The sequence below is a fragment of the Mixophyes fleayi genome, chromosome 5 (genome assembly GCF_038048845.1).
Source record: "Mixophyes fleayi isolate aMixFle1 chromosome 5, aMixFle1.hap1, whole genome shotgun sequence".
Taxonomy (NCBI): Eukaryota; Metazoa; Chordata; class Amphibia; order Anura; family Limnodynastidae; genus Mixophyes; species Mixophyes fleayi.
In genome coordinates, this window is record NC_134406.1 from 8883100 (window position 1) to 8907414 (window position 24315).

The window sequence follows — 24315 nt, forward strand, 5'->3', positions numbered from 1 at the left end:
AAGTGATTTATCCTTATTGATACAATTTGATAAGTAGTCTTGGAGAGGCAGAACTACTCATGGGTCTCAGGTTCTGACTTAAGGACCTTGATTGGACAATCCAGAGTGTAGGAGGCGTGGCCGACAGACCTAGGGAACTTTAATTTTATTAATATAGATATATGAAAGAAAATTGCTGCCACTCACATCCCTCTTTCTGATAATAAGTTATACTTTCTGATTAATCTGCAAATGTTTATACACCGCTCTCTAGACAAATTTGCTGCCTCATAAAGGTTTGAAAGTTGTATTAAAAATTAAACCAGAGCAATTTAGAAATGAAAGACACTGAAATCCTCCCTTGTGTTTTAACCACTAAAATAATTAATTTTCCCTTCTAGCTGGGATGGATGTTACACTAACTTTTCCATTTATCGTTTTGATATGAAATTATAGATATTAAGTATGTCCACATTTATTTTTTTTTGAACAGAGAAATACAATGGAATTTTTATCTTTGAGCCTTAATTATTATTAATAAACCTGCAATTTTGATTTTGAGTGGTGTGTCATATTATGGTGTTAGAAGTGGGAACTTGTGGACAGCCGCTGATTTACTCGGACCAGGTGTTTGTAACAAGAGTTTGTGATTTTGAGTGTTGCTGGTATGATTCTGTTCTTTCATAATATATAAAATGTCTTACAATACGAAACGCGTCAGTTTGTCTGTGAGATAATAGTACAAATTGTATATAATAAAGTCAATTGTAGATTTAGTGAGATCTTTACACCTGGGATGTTAGAATGAATTTTAGCATTTGGCTGCCTCACTCCTGCTTTCTATAAAAGGCCTCACTAATCATATAGACATCTGAGGAGAAAGTAAGGATATCTCTGAATCTTTTGCTATGTTCTATACATTACAGCTCTATAATATGCAGCAGATTACAAAGTGATGACGCAGTCACCAGACAAATAAGGAATTTTATCTTTTACTTAAAGAGGACCCGTCAGGTTTGTGAAAAAGTATGTTTAACATAGAGCCTTTTACATTATGTACGTGTAAAAACATAACGTAGTTCTATGCCCTGGAGAGAGCACCATATCTCAGCACGCGCTATATCCAGATGCGCACATGAAGCTGGGGCGTGATTGATCATAGTCTTTGTACATAGCGATCCCTGATATAACACGGTGGCTATGTGGTTAGCACTTCTGCCTCACAGCGCTGTGGTCATGAGTTCAATTCCCGACCATGGCCTTATCTGTGTGGAGTTTGTATCTTCTTCCCGTGTTTGCGTGGGTATCCTCCGGGTGCTCCGGTTTCCTCCCACACTCCAAAAACATACTAGTAGGTTAATTGGCTGCTATCAAAATTTACCCTAGTCCCTCCCTCTCTCTGTGTCTGTGTCTGTGTGTGTATGTGTGTATATTAGGGCATTTAGACTGTAAGCTCCAATGGTGCAGGGACTGATGTGAGTGAGTTCTCTGTACAGCGCTGCGGAATCAGTGACGCTATATAAATAAATGATGATGATGATGTACTGTGTGATCTCCCAGCATTGCAGTTGTGTAACACATACTAAGTGTTTAAAACCTCACAGGTAATAATAATTTGTGACACTATAGGGGCGATTCAAGCGGGATGTCCACCGCGACACCTCACACCAATGTTATGGCAGGAATCTCTGCTCATTTTTCCTTGCCCCCCCATGGAGGTACAGAGAATAATAAGCGGAGATTCTTATCGTAATGGCTGGTAATATGCGCAGCCGGACATCGCGGTGATGTCCGTGTGGCGCATCGCCAGCTATTGAATCTCCCCCTGTATGAAAGATGATGTATTAGCAAGATACATTGCTGTTATAACTACATACCTCCCAACAATGGTTCCGTTATTTGCATAAATAGAAAAGGGGGGGTTAGGTCACTTTAGGAAGCACTTTAAGGGGGGAGGGGGGTATGCCTGAGAGTCATTGCCATTTTAGCAAATGCTCTTTTAAAAATGCCTCCTGTTGGTGTGTAATTAGCATATCTTCATTTGGACCCTCCTTTTTTTTTTCTTCGAAAAATGTTGGCTCCACAATGGAGTATAAAATGTATACTTCTTATATTGAATTTGTTATTGCACTTAGCAATTAAGTTATGATCACATTATATGTCAGCACTACATCTATATATGAAATATATGTAATAATATGCATACTATTTGTAATACTGTGACTAGGTGAACCATATATGTTGTAATTCCATAGTCTAATTAATCAAGATAAGGTACCAAAGTCAACTCTCCAATATCTGCCCCTTAATACTTTGAAGATTATTTGGAAGTGGAAAAAAGCAAAACGAGGATTATAAAAATATACGACTGATTAATAGTCATTCCAATGATCTGTTTGTGAAAAAGCCATGAAAAACACAGTCTCCTACTAAATAGTATACTGAAAAATACATAAATGATGTTAGTTTCCGAGTGAACTGAAAAATCTCTAAGTCTCACAATTCTAAAGATATTTTTAATCCGAATGTTGATATTTCTCAAAGGAGCGTTACAGTGTTGAATTTCAAAACATGATTGATTGCTATAGATTGTAAATCCCTGAAATATTGCTGGGGGTTTGTGCATTATTTTGTGATGTGATTGCTCCTATGTTGTCCAGGTTTTTGGTGTCCCACATTTGATTTATAATCTTTATTATTGCAGTCTATAAATAGTAAACAAACAAAACAATAACCACTAGTAGCCTACTAGAATATATTAAAAAAAATGTATATGAAAGTCATAAGTATAAAGCAAGGCCCGGATTGCAATGTATACTTAAAATATGATTCTGATTCTTCTTCTAAAACGTATTCGATTGTGATAGAAGAAAACAAATTGTTTTAAACATAGATTGCCTGGATGATCCAGGCTTGATATCGCTGTTCTCTGCATTGCAAATACCCCACGCGTTTTGAATGTTGTGATGGTTCTTTTTCGGGGCTTCTCTTACTGAGATGCCAGTCTTATGTTATTTAAAGTTGTGATTTAAAGTGTTATGCCGCGTAAAGGTAATTGATTTCAATTAACGAGTATATGAGATCGTTAGTATGGTTCATGCATACAATTGTTATCATTATCATTACTATTGGTAGATAATAATTAAAATATTATAAAGAATGATTTCATTAAAAATGGAAAATTAATAATTAGAAATAATATATAGAATTTAACATCCAATTATATAATAAAATACTATATAAAGGCAGAAGGGACAGAGATGATATGATGTTTTGTATCGCAAGGGTTTGGGGTGGAAATTGCACTTGGAGTACAGAAAGTGTCTAGATTGTTATGATTTATTGTATTGTGGTTATGTTATAAAATGGAAAAGAATTTAGTATATATGAAGTGTGAGAAATTTAAACTATATGAACAAATGTGTTTCTTTGTTTTTTTTTAATATATATGGTGATGTTTTATAATTTATAATTATTTATTGCGCTTCTTAATTTATTTGGAAGTTTGTTTGTTTTCTTGGTGGGTGGTACACAGACACCCAGCAAGAAGCAGCAACGAATCATTTTTAACACTAGTATTTTCTATGTACAGTTATTCATATTTAAGAGAGAGTTGATTAAAGGTAAAGTATTTATCAGATTTGCGCCCTATTGATATACTTAGTTTTTGGTTATCACATTTTTCGAACAATAACAAAGAAGCATTGTATTCAGGAAAGGTCATCAGTAGTGACGGATCTACCATTGGTGCAACAGGTACGGTGCACTGGGGCCCATATAGATAATGCTGTCTGCTGCACAGGTAACTAGCAAACTGTGGGCCCCGCTTCCCTGCATCGGGGCCCACAGCTCGCTAGTTCCACCTCTAGTCATCAGTATTTATAAAGAAAATGTTAACAGAAGTTGAAGTTGACTTATCACCTTCTCATGATAGAAGCAGCACCAGTATTCATGAAAATGCATGTTAAGAACTAGTGACATCACTGAGGCACTTTGTGCCTCATGCCACTACTTCCTCGTCATGGGCGTTTTTTATTTTTTAGGATAATCATGCATCCAAATCTGCATCAGGGCCATTATGCATTAATGTTTTCAGTGCCCTGCCAGACATCCATTTGTGTCACATTGACTGCAGGAGTAAGAAGCGGAATTCAGATTTGGAACATTCCGTGCAGCAACCTTTAATCGACTCTATGACCAGCGACACTTTAAGTTGCAGAAGAGTTAGTATTTCCCTCCAACTACTCTAGTGATTGTTGGACTGGGCCTAATGCCCTCTGCAGACTTGTTACAGATAAAGAACCTGTTTTAAGAAGAGAAACTTTCAAGTTTTACCAAAATCCTTGATCCGTAGAGAAATCTTCATTTCAGACAGAGACTTAAGAAGTAACTTTCATTTCAGCATCACACGGTTTTTTTCTTGATTTCATTAAAGAAGATTGTACTTCACACAAGTGTTTACAGCAAATGTACATCAAGTAGAACAGTAAGTGTAAGATGTTGAAACTCAGATGCCGAAAGATGATACGTAAGAGCTGAGCATTTCTTTTCATCCGGTATCATTGCAGGTCAGAATGTTTCTAAAACAAAATACTGTTTAGTCAAATATCTTGACTTAATTTAGAAAATGACTACTAAGAAAGTTGGTCGCTAGGATGCTACCTCACCCTCTGCCCCAACCATAAGAACTTTACCAAATAAAGAAAATACTGGCACGGAGATGTGGAAAAGTGGGGCATGCTGGTGTCTTAAATACAGTTGCTGCTGGTCTTTCAGCAATGTTGCTAAATAACCCTCAATGTTTCCATTGTTCATATTGTGTATGGCTCTTTAACAGACTGTATCAGACAGAAGTTTTGTTCTGTGGAAGCCACGTGTCAGGTAACAGTCCATTTACAACCCAGAAATCTATAGTATAACCAGCTCCTATTAAACACTCATTACATTCTGTTCAGTTCCCCCGTGAGGTCTGTATCTCACAATGATTAGTAACAGGATGGCCTTTTATTCTTTGCTGTGCAGGACAGTTTTACGCCAAGTGCGCATTCCTAAAGCAGATAAATTGTGGTTACCCTGACATGGGAAATTCAGGTGTTAGCCGGTGCAGCCGGCTCATGATTCCTCTCTAGAAAGCAGATTTCTGTGTGTCCGTATTGTTATTGAAACTTCATTGGCGGCTGCATTAATTGACGGGAGCCTCACTTAGTGGCTGGTTTTATTGTTCGCAAACTCTGCAGTTTATCAAACTCTTTATATTACAGATTGACCACAATCAGTCAGGTTCACAGAAGACATATAACTGATGTGTGTAGTGACTTATTGCAAACATTCCATGGAAGGAGATCTTTCAGGAGTGGGCGGTAAAATATATTGTGATTACTAAAAATCTGACACAAAAACGCCTGGTAAAGTTCCTTCTCTAGGGCAGTATATGGGATCCGTTCCCTCTGTATCTTGGTGTGACATTCTATAGTGTAAGGAGATGCAGAACGATTACACAGTCGTTGTAAATGGATGGGCTCAATTGCTTGTTTAGCTGCAAAACACTATATATAAATTAATGAGAAATGTTCATGAGTGCCACAAACTGAAACATTTTACTACATCAAGTCACTTTAAAAGTATAATAGTCTCACATCTGTCTCCTCCCCTATTTACTACAATAGAGCAAACAGTCATGTCTACTGTAAGTTTTCTACTTTGCTGAAACAACATTGCTGCACTCTACCCTTCTGTAAGAGCAAACGGATCGTTTTATTCTGCTGGGCTGTTTTCCATCATTTTAATTACTGACTTTTGGTACTGTTACTTTTACCCAACATTCACGTTTCCACCAACTTGCAGAAGTTGAGGCAAAAAATCCTAGTTCACTGTTCTTTGTGTTCTGTACACTGGAGTGTGTGTATAAGAGCTGGATCAAGGATCCCTGGAGTGAATGGAGAGAGAGGGAGGGACTCCATTCATTAGGCCCATTTCGGGTTTTCCCACCTGCCCATCAGACAGCAGGATAATTAATAGCTGCACCTGCAAGGTGTAGTTTAATAGGCTGTCAGTTTGCTCATTCAGTCTCTCTCATTACCTGGGGAAAGAGACCGGAACCCTCCATAGAGTGTGAAAACTGCTATTTGTACGTAAAGGAACTAAACTTGCCAACTGCTGCCTATTCATGAGCTGGACATTAATTCCTGCCACACTTAGAGAAGGATTGTCTAATATATTAGTTAGAGCCAGACAGACCAGGATTTATTTTGTACTTTTAGTTTCCCTCAAAAATAGAAGCAGCTTGGGTGATTTATACCGGAACGATGCACTGCTGTGACTTTTTAAGGCTGCTGTGTATAAAATGCCTATAACCCCAGGAGACGTCGGGCCTGAGTCATTAAGGAGAGCAAAGCATAAAAAAGGAGTAACATTTGCACCTGGGCAAAACCATGTTGCATTGGGGGGAGGTAAATTTAAAATGTGGGGACAGATTTATATTTGGGGTAGGACATGTCCTAGATCAACTTTAAATTTCAGTGTAATAATAAAGCTATCAAGTATTTGTGTGCTAGATGAAAAAACAGCCAGTGTTTAACTGATGTGCAAAATAATAAACTAATTTGCACCCCTTACATTGTAACATGGTTTGTCCCAGAGAACATTTACTCCTTTTTTGCCTTAATGACTCAGGCCCGTCGTCTGAACCCTAATCTCGCGACACTATCTCTCTCTCTCTCTCTATTATATTTTACACCAAAAAATAGGTTAAAAAAGTGAGCAGACACCTACTTCTGGTTTCAGCAAAATTCAAGAGTATGTTTCAGAATAAATACATTTCTAGAGCAAGATGATACTCTACAATTCTTGGGGAATAGCAAGAGCAATGCTAGAGAATAGTCTTTTACTCACAGAATTATATATGCAGTAGTAAAGGATTGTAAACATACCTGAAATAAACCTGAAATAATCCGTTAATAAGTGAAGTGAACTGTGCCGGCTGGGTAGGATTAAGCATTTGTATCTTTCTTTTGTTTTTTAATTAATAATGTCATAAAAAGGATTATGCTTTTTGGGTTGTTTTTCTCTGTGATTCTATAACAAAACTGCTACAAAATAGGACATCATTTTTATCCTTCACTCTGAGAACTTTTTGGTGTTTTGTAGAGTTTATTCTTAACGTTTATATTGAGTAACCTTAATTTGTCCCTGTTTTTGTGTTACAGATGTATTGGTGGACGGGAAGCCATGTGACTGTGACATCATTGCAGACTGTAAGGTTGGGGATCCTATCCACCTGGAAGTAAAACTGACCAATTGCACAAATAGTCCAGTGGGTCCCTTTGCCCTGACGGTTATCCCATACCAAGATTACCAGAATGGCGTGCATAACTATGATCTTAAAGATATTGTTACGTTTGTGGGTTCCAACACCTTCTACATTGGCTCTGTAAGTATAGTCCGATGTAATGATCAATCACTTGTAGATTTTACTAAACACACTGCTAACCGCACTTATACTGCTCATATACTGGAATTTGTCTAACCAGTGTTTTGTACGATTACTCTCAGTGGTAGATTAGGGACTTAAAGTGGCCCTGGAAGATATTCTTATGTTGTAGATGAAGCCAAATTGTCAATAGGCGGAGTCAAGTTGGCATGAGGCATGGCCATGCATTTGATGCCAGTGTGGGCATTGCCAGTATGGCCGTATTCCACTTGGAATATGGCTATTTCTACACACAGAGCTAAGCCATCCTCCAACCCTGTCCTCGTTAAATACATTGCTAATGCTGTACACTCCACTGTTAGGTGTGCACAGTTCCTCTTTCATGAGCAGAGTAGAATAATGTGAGACTACTGACTGTCCCTGCATTCAAAGTCCTGATCATGCTGGACAGTCCCCCATAATCGGGACTAGCCCACCAGAATAAGGACAGTTAGCAGACTGAGCTACTCCTGGCTGTTCATGTGGCTTTACGGTCCTGATGTTGGCATTTTAAGTACAATTGCTGCTTGTCTGGATCCTGAAATGTTGGGTCCCTGTTTGGTACTAGATTTAGGTCAGCGATTAATGGGGCTTGTGCACTATGGTACGTCATACCGTCATTACTCCTATGGCTTTGATTGTAAATCACTTAAATCACTTAAATTTTCTGCACCTCCGTTTCGACCACTGGTTTAGGTAACTGCTCATCTCTTGCAAAGGCGAGAATAATCTAGGCCTCGGTCCCCCCAGCCAGCTCCTACATTAAATCAATAGCTCTCACTTTTAATAATTAGGCTTACCCCCCCCCCCCTCCCTTCCCCAACCAGCTCCAAAATGAAATTACTAACATTCAATGTTTTGTGCTCTACCTCAAATATTTTAAAAAATTAGAAAAATGAAAAGTAGGGAGCAGGAGGTATGTGACCACATTTTGTAATCAATTAGACATTGATCCTCTGCACTTACCAAATACATTATTATTTCTATTCTAGCTACATCAAAGTCTTCTCCTAGCCATCTCTACACTAAATATAAACATGGATTCAATTTGAATTGTAACATGATCATTGATATGCTTTATAATCGAGTCTTACCTGCACACAGATTTTAAAGGCAAGTACTCCCCAAGCAATAGCAGACACATAAGGCCAGAGTCATTAAGGAAAGTAAAGCTAAAAGAGAATTAAATGTTCTCCAGGACAAACCATGTGATAAAGCAAGGGGTACAAATTAGTTTATTATTGTGCACATGAGTTAAATACTGGCTGTATTTTCATGTAGCACACAAATACTTGATAGTTTTATTTTTACACTGAAATTTAAAGTTGACCTAGGACATGCCCTACCCCAGCTATAAATTTGTTCCTACATTATAAATTGACCTCCCCCTCCAATGCAACATGGTTTTGCCCAGGTGCAAAGTTACTCCTTTTTATGCTTTGCTCTCCTTAATGACTCAGGCCCATAGACATCTATTCCCCTTTCAAGTAGCAACAAAATTAGAATAATATCATCCTCATTTAATAAAGAAACCTATTTCCCCCAGTGAGCCCCAACTTTATATTCCTAGGGGTAAATGTATGAACCTCCGGATTCTTCAACTCTGGCGAGTTCAGCGTCTTCAGCGATTAAATTTAAAGCGGCGCTGCCTTGTAAAGGGAAGTTTCCCTTTACAAGGCAGCGCCGCTTTAAATTTAAGCGCTGAACTCGCCGGAGTTGAAGAATCCGGAGGTTCATACATTTACCCCCTAGTGTCTACATTCAATATGAGCCATCTCGTGCCACATTTCTTAAATAAACGTGCTCCATCTGCATATGAACAGAAAGAGGTTGTCTATACATGTCGTGGAGCCACTAACGCTCTTATAGTGTGCTTCTAGATACATAGATAGAGATATTAATCAGTAACAAAGCGACACCCTGCTGATATAACTTATCCTAACACAACATGCTGTACTCTTATCCCTGTGTCATGTTACATATGATTACGTAATATTATTATTTAAATCACTGCACAGACACATTAAGCTGAGTTAGTCTTGTACTATTACGTCAGTGAAATATTAAGAAAAGTTTTCTGAAACTATATAAAAGATCTTCTATTGTCTGCTGTATTTCGGAAGTAGAATGAAGTCAGACTGAGACGTTGGTTTAGATGTGATCAAACATTAATCCGCTCCCCAGTCATAGACGATATGAGATTACTGAGGGTTCTGTGATACAGATTACCATAATATTTCATAACGAAGGACACCAACGCGTACTGCTGACTGGTATTTTTCTCGACACATGTCTTTGTTACATCCAAACGTTCCATGATTGTAAGTAGCAGCAGCATTCATTACCAGGTTCTCTCTCAGAGTCATTGGTGTAAAATGTCTACGTGTATTATTACATCGCCAGTCGGACTTCTCATCTCTACTGACCTCTGTGTTTTTTGCTTTCGGACAGATGAAAGTTGACTTAATTTTACTGTCAGTCGACAGCCCTGATGGTAAAACATTAACAATACAGCCAGCAGGCTGTTCATACTGTTTGGGGATCCTGTATATCATCACCTCTCATGATTTATTTTATAATAATGCTGTTCCTTTTGGAAGATACTCTTCAGGCCACCATCCAACCCTTCCTTTATTATTGTGCTGGAACCTATAATACTGTTTATAAATGGCGTGTGGTTTACATGACATTGGGTCACATCCGCGTTTTACTCTAGTGGGGAATATTGGAAGATAATCATAACAGCATAACTTTGTTTTCTTTGTAAAACTCAGTGAATAAAATAACTTTTAATTAAAACCCAGCAGGCTCTCCAAGTTACTGAGCATTTTTACCAGTGCTGCTCGTTGTACCAGGAGAGCTTTGAACAGAATCGTTTTATTGACTCATGCGTGACACAAATAACAAGTAGCGGCAGATCTGTAGTGATGTCCTCATATTCTCACATCAGGGTTATTACTAGACCTCGTTATGAGCCTCAATCTCGGCTTCACAAGTAACGTCATCCTTCACAAGTAACGTCATCCTCATCCTTGTGTCTCTGTCTGTCTTCCCCTCTCTTTAGATTGTAAGCTCCTTTGAGCATGACTCTCCTTCCTCCCGTTTCCATTGCTTTTAACTTTGCTCTCCAGCTACTCAGCTCACCTCCTCTCAGTCCCTCTGCCCTCTGACTCCTCTCGCTTCTCTCTGTTCCTCTCAGTGGCTCTTAACCTGTTATCCGTGCCACCCTCTTGGGCTCAAGTTTCATGCCTGTACTGACTATCCCCCACCCTCTCTTTCTAGCTGTGCTTTGAGCTTCCAGAGTTATAGTGCTTACTGTTACTTGTACTGTGCTGTTTCACCTTGTACTGTGCCATTGTTTGTCCTTGTGCAGCGCTACAGATACTTTGTGGCGCCCTATAAATAAAAAATAATAATAATAATAATGTGTAATTTATACAGCAAATTAAGCAGTAGATTTGGGAAATTTTTATTTCTTCCAAATTACATTAAAATTCCTTGGAAAGGCAGAGGACAAGTAAACCCAACATTTTAACAAGAACATCAGGTAGATAAATAATTTCTTCAATAAATCCCCCCCCCCGCTCCCACATAGAAATACTGCATGGGGCAGATGCTTGGCACCCTGTAGCTTAGGCACTACCCGTCCACTGGTGGGCATGGCATTGAACGGGTGTTTTGAAGGTGGCTTAGGGGGAGCCACTGCTTGGAAGTGCCAAAATGCCCCCAGTGGGACATGGCCATACACATCTCTTCCAGTGTGAGCCACTGACATGTCCCAGTTCAGAGTTGGGAGGTATGATTTTTGGACTGAACTTGGCATGAATTATCCACAAGACAACCTAGGCAGATGTCTAAGGACTTGATCCGATATGGAGGTCTAAAGGCAGGCCATAGAGCTTTAGTTTGTAGTATGTAATCTGGGCACAGAAAAATGTACACACAACTTATTACTGACCGTAAATTTTGCTGACGTTTAATAACCATGCAAATTCTCAGCCAGTACTAGTCCTGTTCCTTAATTTAGAACATATCCATGTAACAACTCCATCTATTTCTGATGAATTTCCTCCTCTTACGCAGGTTCAGCCAATGGAATATTCTGTCTGCTTCGGCTCTTTACTTTTCCTCTACACCGGAGATTTCTACCTGGATATAAAGTTCCAAGATGACAACTCTAACCGGGAACTGCCGCTATCTTGGTTTTGTCTTCCCAGCGTTCATATACGCGCCATTGATACCATCAGCAAAACGCAATTTTGAAGACATACTTGTGACTGATTACATCTGGCCGATACCTCTTCCTCTTTGTTTGGATAACTAGTATGAATAAACTTTAATATAAGATTGTCTAGACAGTGAGAGCTGACATGTATTTTGAGAAGATGAAATTTTTCCGGAACTTTACTAAGCCACAAAACACTGTATAAGTGAATTTCAGCATCATACATTATCTCTTCCTCCCAAATGTTTTGATTGCTCGTAGAGCTTTCGTTAGGAAGTAAATGTTTTATTTCCTTATTGCAGGGGCCATCTTTCTATTCATTCAACTGCATAGCCTGCTGAATCTGATTCCCCTCTCATTTATAGAGAATGTCACTGGCATTAGGGAGGAGCTATCAGCAAACAAATGAAGGAGGCACAAGAGTGATAACATTTATAGAGCAAATAGCTGGAGGGATATAGAGCAATCTTATTATGCATTATTGAAGTTAATATTTTTGTTTAATGACGGTGACTTTTAATTGGTTAATTTATACAAAATTGGAGGATTTTTGGCCCCACTGGATAAAGTTATTTTACTGTTTGTCTCAATATTCCTTCCAGATTCTATCCTCTTCCACATTAAGTATATTGCAAACACATAAGACAATAGATGGGTTACAGGGAAGTGGAGAGGGCGGTGCAGAGGATACAAGGAGCCTGGGCCCTCCTTGGGGGAATGGCGGTGGCACATTATGGTAGCTTCCTGTTGATCCATTTTATGCTGCATGTGGGCGATCTAAGAAGTGGCAACACAAGGGCTAGAGATTACTCTTGGTGGCTGTGGTGGTGTATAATATACATAGCCGCCAACCAACATCTCCACCCAGCACTGTATACTGTATACAGCAATATATACTGTGTTAGGGTGGAGTTACACTGGGGTTTTCATCTTCTAACAAAAATCCTTAATTTCTATGATTAAAGCTGTCCAAACGACAACAGCATTTAAGGCAAATGTCCAAAGCGCTTATAGCAAGGCTCTCCAATTGAAATCCATTATATGTGAGAAGACCCTGTCACACAGAGCATTTTAAGCGCTCATTATCAGCAGTGAGGTGTAAAAGTCCTGCTCTTTTCCAGCTCTAATAAAAAATAGAAATTAGGCATGAATGCTTGTGAAGCTGGAAAAGTTGCTGTATGGCCCCACATTTACCGTCTTGCTAGGGAAAATGTACAATGCAGTTTTCAAAAGGAAATAGGTCAATGAACAATGCAGATGTCTGTCTTGTTTTTAGGACTGTAGATTAGATAGAAAATGCAAGTTGGGGAGACCCTTTGGAATTTTCAAAAACTCGGAACTTCATTGATAAGGTCTTATGCGAACCATTGAATGGTATCTCCTACAACCATTACTGTCTTGCCATGTGGACCAATGAGGCAAGGAACGCTTCTTACTGATTGCTGTACATGTAATGCTTTTTCTTGTAATTATGGTTCTGTTTTGCAAATCATAACTCATGGGGAGATTTATCAACCTTCCTAAAAGGAAAAGTGTTGCCCATAGCAACCAATCAGATTCTAGCTATCATTTTCTAGAATGTACTAGATAAGTGATAGTTAGAGCCTGATTGGTTGCTATGAGATGACCTCTGCTTTTCCTTTTGAGGTTTGACAAATCTACTTTATATAGTTGTATAGTAGTTCTATGGTTAAGTCTGTGCAGAGCAACTTTGGTACATTGTATAACGGTGTGCATAATCTTTATGTGGCATTACCACTTATACTACCATATTGGCTGGATCATGTGGTTAATGTGAAGTTACACTGATGAATGGATTTCAAAATTGATCCTTAGCTGACTGTATTTACTGAACCCTGAAATAAAGTATCATTGTGTCATTGTAAAATGTCACCAATTGTGTTGTGTACATTGGACATTATAGATTTAATCAGTATAATAGTAGATTTGTGAGCAAAAAAATAGGTTTTGTTTCCCCTGCCTTGTACCTTCACCTTGTAGTTCTGCCTTGTACCCTTGCCGTGTAGCTCTGCCTTGTACCCTTGCCTTGTACCCTTGCCGTGTAGCTCTGCCTTGTACCCTTGCCGTGTAGCTCTGCCTTGTACCCTTGCCTTGTACCCCGTCTTGTACCCTTACCTTGTAGGTGCCTGGAAGCTGTATGGAAGAAACTGGCCCTTGAGAGAGCCTATCACTATTAACCTTTATTTATAGGGCGCCACGTGAGAGCAAACAACAAGACAGTACATGGTATATCAGTACTGTACAGTTAACAAATAACACTACAACTCTCAACACAGCTACTGGGGTGCAGCGGGTATATTCTGTGCAGACTGAAGCCTGTGCCCATTAGCGTGGGCACAACTAACAGGTCTAGAGCCACTGAAAGAGGTGCGAAGACAATGGAGGAGAGGAGACAATGGGCAGAAAGACCAAGGAGGAGGTGCGCAGTGTAGCTTTTGAGCAAAGGTTATAGCTAATGACAACAGGTGGGAGGAGGAACTGAGGGCAAGATTTGGAGATAATAGAGGGTGAGGTATACTACATGGTGAAATGGTTAAGTGGAGGACTTGTAGGCTTTTCTAAACAGGTGGGTTTTCTGTGATCGTTTGAAGTTGTACAGGCTACAACTCATTTTGATAGAATGAGGGAGATCATTCCAGTAATGGGGGCTGCACGGGAGAAATCTTGTACAAGGGAGTAAAATGTTACCAGAGGAGAGAAAAGGCGACCAATGGTCATTGGCCGACTGGAAACGATGGAAGGGAGCATGTATGGAGATGAGGTTTGAGATGTAGGTAGCAGTTTAGTTGGAGAGGGCCTTGTATGTGAGGGTTATGAGTTGAAGTGTATTTTGTTGGGGAGGCAGAGTGGAGTTATGTTTGGCAGAGAGAGGAAGCATGTGGAGCGACGTGAAAGGAAGATAAGTTAGCTCCAGAATTAGATGTTTATTAAATAGGTTTAAATCAGAGAATACATGAAATGGTACGAACTGAGCATAGTAGATACTGAACAAGTATTTCTAAGTAACGCTGAAAACTGGTAGCAAAGAGATACAGCTGATGCAAGTAGAATGGCTGAGTGGAGAGAAATCCGGTGCAGAGATGTCAGCAGCAGCATGTAGAAGTCCCAGAGCACAAGACAACCAGGAGAACACAACAGTAAGGACCAGCAACCAAACAACAATGATCAGCCCAGGTAAAAGAGAGACAGGTATAAATAGGAAGCCACCAGGTGCAGGTAATTAATTAGTACAACAGGTTAACCCTTAGTAGAAAGAAGAAGGAAGGTGCAATAGCAGCACTTCTGGGGGATAGGAGGTACTGCTGGATAATACATTTAATGTAAAGTCCAATATAGTCCTGGAGGCAGGAACTGCCAATACAAAGCAGCATGCAGATGCAATGTTGCAGTACATGCGGAGGCAGATCGTGACAGTTTTATTGTGTCTTTTTTGCTGGTAGCAGTTGAGTGCTGGTGGATCCCATTTCCTTCTGTTTCATATTGGAACATAATTGTAAGCCAATAAAGATTGTTATAAATTAGCTATTGCATAAACCTAAATTCAACCTAAAAGACGCTTTGGAAACAGGAACATAGCTAGATACCAAAGAGACAATGGATGGTTGTCCACACGGTAGGTGGAGATTTCCAGCACCATTTGATACTTTTAACTCACTAACTTGCCATGTATTTTTGTATTCATGTTACAATATGGGAATTTACTGCATGGAGGTGGGAGACTAGGCATATATGGTGTTAAATAATAAGAACACTGCTATATAAGTCACTGTATCAGACAGCATAATAAAGACAGTTAACCCCTGCCCTGAAAAGTAAGGACAATGTACCCATTGGAGACATGATAATATATATGTTCCCCAATAAATTAGAAAAGAATGACGAATAACGGCTTGTTACTTGCAGAACACTGGGAAGTTCGCTATAAATTTAAGTAACAATTCGGATCTGTTACTAATAACACACTACAGGGTTTACCTGAAGTCTCTCAGATAATGGGATGTTTTTTTCTTTCCCATTTACTGTCATGCAGTGAATAAGATAATTTCATCCCTGCAGCCCCCTGACCTGTCCTGTAACAACCTCATTAGCGGCCGCACTTTGTAATGGACACAGCGGTTACACAGATGACAGCTCACAACAGGGAATAATCCGTCCTCTGATAGATCATTATCCTAATAATCTCTGCGCCAGGATAAAATTGCACCCGAGTTCAAAGTTTGTGGATGGGATGAAGAAATGGTATAATTACACTGTCTCTTTTTTTTTTGACACGTCCACTGCTAATTTCACTTTATACAAATCTATTTATACCACGAAGCAGCACAACAGAATCTTACTGCTGCTGTCAGTCACAGTCAGGCTATTAAGACATTAGTGTTCCCCCAGATATAGAGCAGTGAGAAAGACTCTTTTATTGCAATTTATTAAATGGCCAACTCTGGAGAAATCACAGATTTCTTCTCTTTTAGCGCTCTTGTCACTGAATACCGCTGTGGGAATGGCGCAATTGGTGAATTTATCCAGCAGCAGTCCTAAAATTCTGAGAACATCTCTGAAGAGGTCTGTCAGGCGTTGTGGTGTGGATGAGCAGACATATTGCTGCGCGTGCACAATGACTGAACATGAAAGTGAATCCAATTCACTAATCAGATGGCAAAATACATCTCCGGTGTGATCGGTCTTTGTCCTAGACAGCCTTTTTTTGCTGTCCCAAAAAGACTTACTTGAAATTGCTCTGACATTTCGGTGATAACAAATGATACATAACGTCTCTCTGTCTGAAATTCCCAGTTCTTTCAGAAAACTTAATAAAGATTAATTAAACCCAGAATTGCACATCAATTTATACCAAAGCCTGTGTATAACTGACTCACAAACCTGAAATAAATGGAATGCTTACTTAAAGCAAATTATTAGTATCACCCTTTGAATATATAGTGATTTTGAATACTTTTAGGGTTATTTTGCTTTTTTATCTGTGAAATTCACTTAAAAATGTTCATTGATCAATTTTATTTTTTTTTAAAAAAAACTTAAAAATTTGGCAATTTTAGCTCCAACAGGCAATTTTTTCTAACCTGTTTAATGTCTTTAAGAACTGAAAACTCACACTTCAAACCGCAAACGTGAGTGCAACATTCAAGAGTTCGATGGCCAGAGCAGTTGAACCAGATGTAAAGCTTGTATAAGGAAGCACAACCTAGGAGGGAGCTGGGTAAAGTTTTGGAGTATAAAAGGAATCTTGGTTGGCGTGAGAGGGGCAATTGACGCTGGCCTAGCTGGGCGATGTGTAGAGAGAGGAATGGTGTGTAGCTATGTGGAAAGATATCCAGTGTTTATTACTTGTATTTGAAATGTGATTGTTACTGTTTGATATTTTGCATTCCATATTTTGTGAATAATCAGAAGATCTAGAGTAACATGGGACCGTATCAGAGAGATTACGGGGTCACACCATATTAGGTATAAGATTTGTTTAGCTAAATGATATGTAGTTGACTTTACCTGAATCTTATAAATACCCTGAATTAAGCCAAACCTGAAATTAAATCAGGGATTTAATCCATCCCTTCTAATTTTTTATCCAATATAATAAGGATATAGGTCATCTATTTTTGATCATAAGAACTGATAGAGCACATTCTCATGAATGTGAGGAGACCTCTAATATGTGTAAGTGACGATTCCATTCTAAGCATCAGCAGAACGTGTGCAATATAAAAACCCTAATGGATCCAAGGCTTTATGTTAGATTTAGTCGGGCTCAATGGTCCACAAACCTATTTAAGGACAGAACAGATAAATGTAAGAAACCTGCTGCACTTTGCAAACTTTTTAGCAGTTTTATATTACTTCAAATATTCAAATAGAATAGGCTTCTTAAATTAAACCATGCTAACAATTCTGCAGAGAATTGCAGTAGAAGAGAGATTTGTATTCCCCGTGCAACAGAGAACGCTTGAAATCTTCACTCTCTACTTTAATAATTTAACCCCTAAGCATGTGAATAATTAATCATTTTAGGAAGGCATTGTCCAATGGAGTTAGGAGAAAGAAAGTAAATGTTTTCCGTGTAATGTGCTTATTGTCCAGCCCCATTATGTCTGTCAATGGCTGCACAAAATCGTGAAGAACTCATTTTATAAGACTGGGAATTGCCAAGAGTTGGTGAACCACACAATGAAAAGAAGTGGTCAGGAGGAACGGACTGTACAATACATTAGGTGTGTTACATTTATAATAACAAGGCTTAACTCATGAGGTCATGTAAACCCTAATATAAATATCACACATCCCACATAGCCTTCTCTGCATATGAAACAGCCAGTCTATAGTACAATGGTTATAAAACTTGTAGCTCTCCAGCAGTTGTTGAACTACAAGTTCTAGCATACCCAAAACAATTTTACTTAGTAAAGCAGAATTAGGCAACTGGTGGCTCTATAGTTATTGTGGAAATACACGTCCCATCATGCACTACCAGTCTGGGATGGAACAACTGGTGATCCTGAAACTGGATGGCTGTGCAGGAGCGTGATTCTTCCTTGTTCATTATGATGCTTATAAACCTCAATCTGCCATGTGTTATCACCACATAGAATACTTGCATTGGAAAATGGGTTAATAATAAAATCAGGATTAATGGAGCAGTAAAATGTTCATAATAAAAAAGATAGATCTCATGTAGAGGGGATCAAAAGTTAAAGCTTCATCTGTCTATGCAATGTCCTGTACAGCCATCTCTACCAGGCAGAATTAATAGGCAAATAACATACAAACATGCTCAATAAGCCCTAAGGAATTGTATAGATAGATATATTGGCATAGCTCCTGACTTTCCCATTGTGAGACGTTGGTGTCCACCCAACAGAAACATCATTGCATGGATCGGCAGATTGACTAGAACAGAAAATGCTACTGGCCAGAAAGAGGAAGTCGTGATGGTAAATTCAGGTGACAAGTCCACACTTACAGGGGGTAATTTAAAGAAGCACAGCTCTAGAGCGACTAGTGCCTGGGCGAGTAGCACAGAGCAGGGCGAGCATTGTTTGCGTATGGGGCTGTATCAGCGTGGTATATGCATGTGGATGCTTTATACCGCACTGCAATGATGGGGCGGTCCCACCATAATACCCCGATGTACAACACCATTTTACTCAGGGGACCACCTGACACAGAAGAAACGACACACACTATACAGCGACAGTGCAGCATCCTCTAATAAAGAACACATAAAATTATATAATTTCTGTGGCATCTTGTGAATTGTTGACTTAAAGACTTTGTTGAGGTATGCACCAGGTTTTAATCAGCTACAGAACCTGTATATTTTAATAGCAGTGTGTGCTGATATTATGAGGAATATGATGGCATTATGGGGCTGTTTTGTATAGCTCTAGCCTCAATTTACACATTCAGAACCTCATAGGTTACAGAGTGCCCTTTTCCTATAGCAAAGACAGAGTGCCATGCTGTTTTGTGGGAAGTGGCTGTGTCTTGCCCAAGTCACCCCAAATCACCCACATTTAACCCAAACACCAGCCACCACCGCTCACACCAAATCATTTCTAATCACCCCCAAACAACCTAAACACACAACTTGAAAGCTTCATCCCCACAAAACACAAGCACAGGCAGCCTAAAAGCCTCAGGAAATCACAAAGTATACCACATACTCCCTTTCACTAACTTTGATTTGAAGAAGGTGTAGGGTTTGATCCGAGGGGGCTATCCGACTACTATCTATAACTATGTAATGAGACCCACCCCCAGAATCAATCTCTTTGTGCTTGATGTCACTAGGAGATACTGAAAATAATAAAAATCAATATTCCATGGTGGTATTCCTACCAACAATCCTTTTGACTCTGTTTGTTTTTGTGTTTTAGGCAAGTCATGTCTCCTGGAATAGATTCATGAATGACGGTGTTGTGTCTTCGTCGTTAGCCTCATCTCAAACCTTTTCTGGATTGGCAACTTCTGCAAGGGTTGAGTGGATCAAAGTGTTTCTTTTCGCCACCTTTAGAGATGTGATGCTGGTCAACAACACTTGGTATGGCCCTTCCCAACAATCTATTAAATAACCTGATAGTAAAAAATTTCTTATCATTACATATTCTCCAGGTTCAATGTCATGACTGTTTGTTTCTGGTATATTCGATGGCAACAGTTTCAAGCTTTTCTGAACAATGGATCTGTGGGTTAGGCTGAAAACAGGTAACAACAATTAATGTGGCTGGTGCAGGTGAACAGGCTGAGTGGAAAGAAACCAGGATGTCAGCAAGCAGCTTGCAGTAGTCCCAGGGAACAGGAGAAGTAATAGGTGTGACAAATGAAAACAACTATATCAGGAACAGCAACATCAATGACCAGCAAAGGTGAACTGAGGGAGGCAGATATAAAGAGGGAGAGAACAGTTGTAGTAGTTAATGGGAGCAGCAGGTTAACCCGTGCTACAAAGGGAAGACAGAAGGGTTCAGTAGCAGCACCTCTGGTGAGATAGAAATACTGCAAGGCACATATAAATAACACCAAGTCCAATGTAATCCAGGAGACAGGAGCTGCAGAGACAAAGCAGCATGCTCATGTGATGCTGCAGTACAGGTGAAGGCAAATCCTGACAACAACACATACTTAAGATTTCTACATGGTGATAATTGTATGAAATCAATCTGAATTACTTGGAAAGGGTTGTCTGAAGATGAGATATAGGATGGTTCAGTTGGTATTGCCTTCCCTGTATTAAATCTCAGGCAAGTTAAGCATGAAGCAGCTTTCTTACTAATATGAGAGAAGAAGCCAGGAGCACACTAGTATGCACCTAATAATCTACACATACCTTCTCTTCCTAAATGCGTTAACCCAAGCACCACTCCTGCTAATCTCGGAAAGTATGCTTTCAGAGCTACTTGCCAAACATATCTATCTTTCCATAGTCCTGTCCACATCCCTTCTACTTGCAGAGGGCCTTTTCCTCTTTTTCTGTTGGGAACACATCTGTTGCATGTCAATTACCTTTTGAATGCTGAGAGCTTGGAAAACCGCTAAATTAGATTTTCCTGTGTATATCTAAGTTTAGAATTACAAGCAAAGCTGCAGCTCTCTTGCCAGCTTTATCTGCTATTCTATTACCCATATAAATTGGGTCAGTGTTGTAAGAATGGGCTTGGCACCTGATTATTGCCACTGCCCATGGTAGTTGTATTGCTTTCAGTAGACCTTTTATGTGATGTGAGTGTGCTATGGGTGTACCTGTTGCAGATAAAAAAAATGTCTTATATGCCATAGAGCTCCATGATCATGAACTACAACCAAAGGCATACTTTGAGTCAGTGTAGATGTTAACTGTCTTTCCTTCGGCCAATTCACATTTGTCCTATTAAATGCTATAAGTTCAGCAACTTGTGCCGAATGTGGTGGGCCTAGGTGTTCAGCCTCTATGGTGTCTCTGTCATCTACTACAGCATATCCAGTGCACAATTCTCCTGTGTCCATCTGTCTATGACAGCTACAGTCGATGTTAAAGGTCAAGTGAGCATCTACTAAGGGACATCACTAATGTCAGGTATCACTGTGAAGGTCTGATTTAAATGCTGCAAGCAATCATGTGTATCTGCATAAGTATTAAATGCTTCTTCCTCTAAATTTCCACTCTCACCCTCCACCCTTTGTGCTTTATGATGCACATATGTAGGAACTTGGCAGGATTGAGGGTATTACTATTTTTGATCGTAATGTTTGCAGGTGCCATAAGGGCAAGTTCCCATTTAGTAAATCTGGTAGATGAGACATGCCTTGTCTCGGCTGAATTTAAAAGTCTAGACACTGATGAGGTGTACGGAGCTTCAAATCATGACCCAAATCTACATCCTCACTCTTCTCTACTAGAAGAGCAAATGTTGCTACTGATCTTAAACATGTAGGGAGGGATCTGGCTATAGTATTCAATTGTGCACTGTAATAGGCTACTGGATGAATAGCGTCACCATGTTTTTGTGTCAAGACTCCGCACAACCAACACTTTCTGTACAAAATAAATCAAACAGTTTGTCATAGTCTGTGATGCCTCCTTGAGTGTTAGCAATGCTTGTTCCGTTTGCTCAGTATGTTCCACTCTATCTGGTTTGGTGGACGACAGAAATTCCTGCAAAGGTAATGCCAGAATAGAGAAATCAGGTATCTAAAGCCTAGAGTACAAATTCCAAGATATATGTGTACTTGCTGTTGGTTTGGTGTTATGTCTAATATGGCCTGTATTCTGTCTGGTGTGAAGTATTGCAACCCCTGGATTAGACAATGTCCCAAGTGCTTCACTTTCGTCTGACATGGCTGCAGTCTGTCCTTGGCAACCTTTTGTCCTGTTTCTGAGAGATGTAACAACAATTGTTTAGTGTCAATTAAAGAATATAGTAATAAATATGAGCACAACAGCAAATCATCAACGTATTGTATCAGAACAGATCCACAAGTGGGTTGAAAAGATTGTAAACCGTTCATGCAAGGCTTTTGAGAAGATACTTGGACTGTCAATGAACCCGCTGAGAAAATCGAGTTCATGTGTATGGTACCCCCCGAAAGGTGAAAGTGAAGAGGTACTTACAGTCATGGTGTAGAGTGACAAAAAGGAAAGCAGAACACAGAACAATTGCATTGAAATGATTTTCATAAGAAGGAATTTGCATCAGGATGACACTTTTATAAGGTACTATGGGGAATTGGCTCTCAACTACTTTGCTTATTCCTCTTAAATCCTGCATTAGTCTGTATCCCCTTCTACCACTTTTCTTGAGATGGAGATGGGATTATTGGCTGTGCTGGATATACAAATTAAATACCTTGTTGTAACATCCTTTCAATAACTGTAAAAACTCCAAGTTAAACTTCAGATTTTACTGAGTATTGTGGTATTTTTGGCGCTTTTTGTCTCTTTTTAGGTAAACCATAACTGGAGCTACATTCACTATTAATCCAGTGTCCTTAGTCGATATGGAGCCTGAGATGACATTTGCTCTGCCCTTGATGGAATTGAGTCTATACCAGGGTGATGTACTATTAATCTTTGTGGAATTGTCAATATATTCTGTACTTCCTGGGCATACCTTTCTGGAATATACACCATCAGGTGTACAATAAATAATGCATCCCATTTCACATAACAGGTGTCAGCCATTAAGGTTAGTAGGGGCTGTTGCTGCCAGCAAGAAAAGGTGCTTGGATTGAAGCGGCCCAATAGTAACCATGGCTAAATTAATCAAAGTCTCTTTAAAAATGTGTCCAGAGTAGTTCCTTTCCAATTAGGTATTGATGTTTTGACTCTTATCTTTAAAGACTCCATCAATACAGCAACAGCTACTTCTTGCTGATTTACATTAGGTCAGATATCTGTGACCCCAGTATTTCTAGCCATTTCAGATAAAGCCTATAAAAGTATCCAACAGCCCCCTCATTTTCTTTCTGTTTTATCCAAAAAATGTTATGCCAATCCAGCACAACAGGAAAAGCAACAGCCAATTGCGATTCAATATTAGCAGTGCTATTTTTATTGATTTTATTGATTATTGATCACTGCAGACAACTTGGTGATGTCACAGGAGAGACAGACACTGTGCATTGCTGCTATTGGATGCATATTTGCAATGGATTATATGGATTGTAGCTTTCTGCCATAATCACTGCACATAATGCTGTCCTGCACGCTGCCCTTCCTCCATCTGCTGGGATTCAAAATTGCTCCTACAAAAGGTATTTCTGGAGGATACAATCATAAAACAAAACAGATTTCTTAAGCTTTATTACAGATATTATTTAAAGATGGAATTACCCTTTAAACATGTTAAACTGTGAAGCTAAATGAGGTTTTTTAAAGGGCAAGTGTCAAAAAGACAAGTAATACATAAAATATTCCAAGAGAGATACAGTCATGTGTAAAAGAGAAAATGATTGTGTCAGATGTACGTCAGAGAATGTTTAATTAGGTTGTGGTGTTAAAGGCCAATAGTTTGAAAAAATATAGGGAGTGGGAAAATAAAAATAAAATACTTTAAGACAGAAAAAACCCAAAATGCATAGTCAGCGGTATGTTAGAAAACCAGACAGACGTATCATTCTTGAGAAATCCAGTTCTAAAACTGTGCCCCTTCCATCCTGTCTTTCGGCTATAATGCCTTGGTCATTACTTAAATGAGCTTTTGGTGTGGGCTGTTCTGTGGGCTGAAGGTCGCATGTGATCATTCATTGTGCTGAAACATGTTCCTACAGCGTGATGATATCACAGAAAGTTATATTGGAGCACAGTAAGCATTCTCCTGCCAGTACTTAGAATGTTTTCAATCTCGTTAATACCCTTGAATATTTGGGCCTGGTCAAAACATAGGTAACTTCATTATATATGGATCTGAGATATCACTTAAAATGACGCCCCTTATCCCTTGCACAAATGAACATAAATATTTGTATTACTGTACCCTAGGGTGTAAAATACAACCACAGTCATTTTTACCATTATTAGGTCAACCAAGGTGGTACATACCTAGCAATTCAATTACTAAGAAACTTTTTTTTTTATCATTATGCTCATCCATGTGTTCTCGCAATGAAGTGAGTGTAGACCAAACCCATATCC

General features: G+C 39.2%; 1 protein-coding gene across 2 annotated transcripts in view; it reads left to right on the top strand.

Annotated features, from left to right (window-relative positions):
* TRAPPC9 (trafficking protein particle complex subunit 9) overlaps positions 1–11799 on the top strand; it is a 456795-nt gene extending 444996 nt beyond the window's left edge. For both annotated transcript variants that reach the window (XM_075211675.1, XM_075211674.1), the window contains exons 22-23: positions 7185–7408; positions 11531–11799. In XM_075211675.1, the coding sequence (XP_075067776.1) occupies positions 7185–7408; positions 11531–11710 (404 nt within the window). In that variant the 3' untranslated portion in view covers positions 11711–11799. The remainder of the gene's footprint in view (positions 1–7184; positions 7409–11530) is intronic.
* Positions 11800–24315: the final 12516 nt, after the last annotated feature.